Raw genomic sequence first — 4,730 nt, forward strand, 5'->3', positions numbered from 1 at the left:
CTGAGGCAGGAAGATCATGAGTTCAAAGACAGCTTTAGCAACTTAGTGATGCCCTAAGAAACTCACTAAGACTCTGTCTTAAATAAAATGAAAAAAGGGCAGGAGATATTCAGTGGTTAAGTGCTCCTGGGTTCAATACACAGTTAAATTTTTTTTAAAATTTTATATATATATATATATATGTATGTATATATATATATTCATATATATATATATATATATATATTCATATATATATATATTCATATATATATATATATGAAATACACTGACAACTGAAGCCTGCTATCATCTTTTTTATTTCTTTCTGGGAGGAAATCTCTCAATGTGACAAAGAGAAATGATGAGGCCACTGTACATAATTTTTGAACTTCCTAGTTTACCAAATATTCTCCTGTCCTAAGGAATACTTACAACCAGCTTAGGAGGCAAGTGGTACCACTCTACCCTTTATAGAGATGAAGCAATTGTGACTTAGAGACATGAGATGGCTTGGTGATATGTTCAAACAGGTAAGGAATCAAAGACTGTGAGCACATGGATGCAGAAAAAGAAGACACGGATACCAGGCAGCTTGCAGTGTGTGACTAACTCCACCAACTGCTCCATCAGCATCCACCCCTACTCCTCACAAGCTGCAGCTGGTGATAGGGCCTCTCTCCCTTATCATCGTGATCCTGCCAGTTTCTACCACATGTTTTCTCCAACTTTTCTCATGCTCCAAACTATGTTCCTCTGGACCCAGGAACCTCAGGCTCACTTTCACTTACTTCCCACCATGTGCCTGAAGAAGTATGCTTGCTATGTGGGGCTCTCCCTTATACCCTTTACCCTAATTTGCATCATGGCCAATGCCCTCCTACTAGTTCCTGATGGGAAGACCTGGAGCAGTGACCAACTCAGCGTGCATGTCTTGCTCCTGCCTGGCTTCATCGGCAGGGGATTGATGGTAAGGAGTCTAGAGCACAGGCCAGTGACCAGGGCTATGAGCACAACCATAAGGGGTTCTGGATATGAAGGGAGAGTAGAGGGAAGAGGACAGAGTTCCAGAGGGGATGGCAAGTGCTTGGTGGGGACAAGGAATGTGCCCAATCCTCCACACACACACTCAGTACTCTGTAGACAGTCCTAGAGGAGCCACCAAGAGATAAATATCTAAGGGAAGGGGAAGGCAGGGAAGGGAGGCTCAAGTCTCTAAAGAGCTTTGCTTCTGAGTCAAAGCATGTCCCACCTGACCCTCCCTGCCTTGGTAGCTGAGTAGATGTTGGGGACGCCTCACTACAAGGGTCCGAGCAAAAGGAGCAGCTGATTGTGTGGAGGGTTAACAGAGCAGGATAATACAAGGCATGGGGGTGCAGAATAAATGTCTGGAGCCAGGCAGTGATGTCACCCAACAGTCACTCTACCTCTCAGCTCAGATTTGCCCCTCCCTCCTCCACATCCACTCACTCTCAGCCCACATGCTGGATGCCCACTCTATGCTGGGTGCTTAAGGATCAACTCAGAAGCAGGTCGGCAGGAGAGAAATTGTCCCCAAGGTTTCCTGAAGATGAGGATCTGCTGGGAGAAGTGGAGGAAGAGGGGACACAGGGGGCTGGGGATGTGGCTCAAGCGGTAGCGCGCTCGCCTGGCATGCGTGCGGCACGGGTTCTATCCTCAGCACCACATACCAACAAAGATGTTGTGTCCGCCGAGAACAAAAAAATAAATATTAAAAATTCTCTCCCTCTCTCTTTCTCCTCTCTCACTCTCTTTAAAAAAAAAAAGAAGAGGGGACACAGATTTCTTGGGTCTCCTCCTCTAACTCTTTCCCCATTTAGGGGAAGTTTTTGGTGGTCTTCCTAGTGTAATATTTTTGTGGGGTAAAAATAAGACATCTACCAGCAGAGTTCCCCAATTTTCAGAACAGCTGATTGATAAAATTCTCTAGAAGGGTCTCACCTTTATGCCTTTTCCTGGCCACACCTCTCTTAGCTAAGTGGGGGTACCTCTCCTTTACCTAGCAACTCCCTCTTACCTTCTGAGGTCCCTTCTACTCCCCGTCTCTTACATGAATTCATGGCTGTTGGACTCTACTCCATCTCTCTGACTTCAACTTTCTCTAAGATATCACACTCCTCCAGGCCTACACACTTACCCAGTGTCACATCATGTCCCTTCTCCAGCCCAAACTACCCTCCACTTCTCCACCCAGTCTACCGAGTTTTCTTTAGGAGCCATCTCCAAGGATGTGTTCCCAACATTCTCATCCACAGCTGTCTTCCTCCCCTCCACAACTTCAGTCACTCTCAGAAGTGCCACACGATGCCACAGAGACACAGACAAGGTCCTTGCTCCCCTGGAAGCCTGACTTCCTTAGTGGGGGCAAATGGTATGAAGAAAGCAAGACCCAAAGCCCCATGAGAGCAAGGACTGCCTGTTTTGTTGGTTGCTGTGTGCCTGGTGCCTAGACCAGTGCCTTCACCTAACAGGAACTTGGTTAACATAATAGGCAGCTTCTGGAGGAGGTAACCACCTTGAGGATATGAGTTTGGGTGGAGGGTTCACACTATCACACTGACTCTTGTCCCACAGGTGCTGTGTCCGGGAATCACAGCAGTTCTGATAGGGGCTGAGGGTTCTTGTGGTAAAGGCTGCTGTGGACATCGCTGCAGGGTAAGATCTAAATTAGAAAAGATTCCTCCTGGTTTGATGGCCCACACCTGTAATCCTAGGGACCCAGGTGGTTGAGGCAGTAGATTCTCAAGTTCGAGGCCAGATTCAACAATACAGCAGGATCCTGTCTCTTAAATAAGAAAAAAAAGTTAGGGGGGGGGGCTATGGATCTATCTCAGTGGCAGAGCACTCCTGGCTTCACTCCCCAGTGACAACCCAGCCCCCTCCCAAAAAAAGAGGTTGAGAATTTGGTCTCTGAACTTGTCTCTCAAAGCCACAGCACCTTCTGCAGAATTCATAACCACCATGAATCCCCGCAGGCCCTTAGTTCTGCCTAACTCCAAGCCCCGAATTTACAGGAAAATGTATTTGCAAGCGCTCTGTTACAGGACTGCAACCCGGGTGCTAGGAATCTCTTTTTAACCTGGCTCCAGAGGAGCCTGACCATGTGGTGGGCAGAGCTAGGCACCATACGCTGGTTTGGAGGGGTGGTCCTATTCAACCCACCTTCCACACCTGGTTCAGATGCTGCTGTCCATCATCTCCTCGATCTTCGGAATACTTGGTGCCATCTACTGCCTCTGCGTGTCAGGACAAGGCCTCAGACATGGACCCAAGTGCTCAGTGAATGGCAAGTGGGACTACCACTTCCGAAAAAACTCGTAAGGCTTAGCCTGTATTCACGTCCCCCATTCTATGAATCTCACCATCTCCATGCCCTTCCCACTTGGGCCGGGACACCTGGGTGCCACAGAGCTTCGGGAGAGTTCCCTCCATGTGGGCCTAACTAGCCCTTTGCAAATCCCATGGGGTGCCTGCACAGGGGATTGGGGTGGGGAAGGTCTTCGCCTTATTGTCTTTACTCGATTGACCCATGTCCACAGAGGCACTTACTTGAACAACCGTACTCAATGGAATTTATGCGAGGAACCACGAAACGTGGTGCCCTGGAATGTTATGCTCTTCTGCTTGCTGGCGATCATCTCATCCCTGGAGATCTTGCTGTGTGGCATACAGCTGGTGACTGCTACTGTTGCAATTTGTAGCAATTGCAGGAAAAAATGAGGTGGGACAACATGAGGTGTTGTTGTGGAGGGACAGGCTTGCTCCTAGCTACATACTCAACTCACTTTCTCTTTTCCGCAGGGCTCAGCTCACTGAGGCTCCTTGCGCACCCAATTATACCTGTTCGTTCCTGAACCCCTGCCTTAGCCAGGAGAATTGCAAATTTGAGACCAGCCTCAGCAACTAAGCAAAACCCTGTCTCAAAATAAAAAAGTTCTGGGGAAGTGGCTCAGTGGCTAAAAAGGCCCAAGGTTCAATCCTCAGCTCTAAAATTAAAATAGAAGAAAATGAAGAAGTACCGTCTCCCAGCCTCACTACTGATCAACTTGAAGACAAATATGTTGCCTGCTCATGGCCCACTCTTAGTTCATCAGGACCAAAGACTGAATCCCCTCTTCAGGTCTACATTGGGAAGGACCACTATTCAGGACAGGACAGTTGCTCTAGTAGTTCAACATGAGTTTCTGGTGATTCTGCTCTACCTCTCATCTAGCCTGCCCCAGGTCTCAGATTCTTCATCTCTGCTTCCCAGTCTTCATGCTCCTTCCTCCTTCATTGTTTATGAATGGCACTTCTCTATGCAATTCTCTTGCTGCACCTTTTGATAATTTATAGTTTCTACTACTTATGGCTTTTTCTCACTTCTTTCCTTCATACATTTCTCATTTGGGGGACTCCTTCTTCTCTAATATCTCTCTCAGATTGTCTCGCAGACATATTTCCCATGAATGAAGATCCAGTTAATTGCTGAGTGATCATGCAGACAGGATACCTCTGTTCAGCAGAGCTCTCACCTTCAGCAATCTCCTAAGTCTCTGGCTACATGCTTGCCTGTCTGTGGATCAGCTACTTGTTTATCAATCAGTCGGCTGTGGCCTGCAAGAAAGCACATGAAAGAGAATACAAAAAGAAAAAGGAAATGGAAGGAAACCTCTGGGACCTGTGATGCTTTATTCAGCACCAGAAGGACAGAACTTTCATGGGGAAAATGGAGGTGGGCCACCTTGAGA

The 4,730-nt window shown here is 47.3% G+C and overlaps 1 protein-coding gene across 1 annotated transcript; it reads left to right on the forward strand.

The window, feature by feature from the left end:
* The first annotated feature begins 778 nt into the window (after positions 1-778).
* On the forward strand, positions 779-3,720 carry LOC113176280 (transmembrane 4 L6 family member 5-like). Its single transcript, XM_026380743.2, has 4 exons — positions 779-949; positions 2,575-2,655; positions 3,181-3,317; positions 3,540-3,720. Exons 1-4 carry the CDS (start codon positions 779-781, stop codon positions 3,718-3,720), a joined length of 570 nt encoding a protein of 189 aa, XP_026236528.2.
* The last annotated feature ends 1,010 nt before the right edge of the window (positions 3,721-4,730 follow it).

The sequence above is a fragment of the Urocitellus parryii genome, chromosome 7 (genome assembly GCF_045843805.1).
Source record: "Urocitellus parryii isolate mUroPar1 chromosome 7, mUroPar1.hap1, whole genome shotgun sequence".
NCBI lineage: Eukaryota > Metazoa > Chordata > Mammalia > Rodentia > Sciuridae > Urocitellus > Urocitellus parryii.

What these genes read in the sequence shown, in the direction of transcription:
- LOC113176280 (XM_026380743.2), top strand. Translation starts at nt 779, where the DNA reads ATGTGCCTGAAGAAGTATGCTTGCTATGTGGGGCTCTCCCTTATACCC. An exon ending in TCATCGGCAGGGGATTGATG is followed by an intron (nt 950 to 2,574) that starts GTAAGGAGTCTA and finishes CTTGTCCCACAG; the next exon opens with GTGCTGTGTCCGGGAATCAC. An exon ending in TACCACTTCCGAAAAAACTC is followed by an intron (nt 3,318 to 3,539) that starts GTAAGGCTTAGC and finishes CCATGTCCACAG; the next exon opens with AGGCACTTACTTGAACAACC.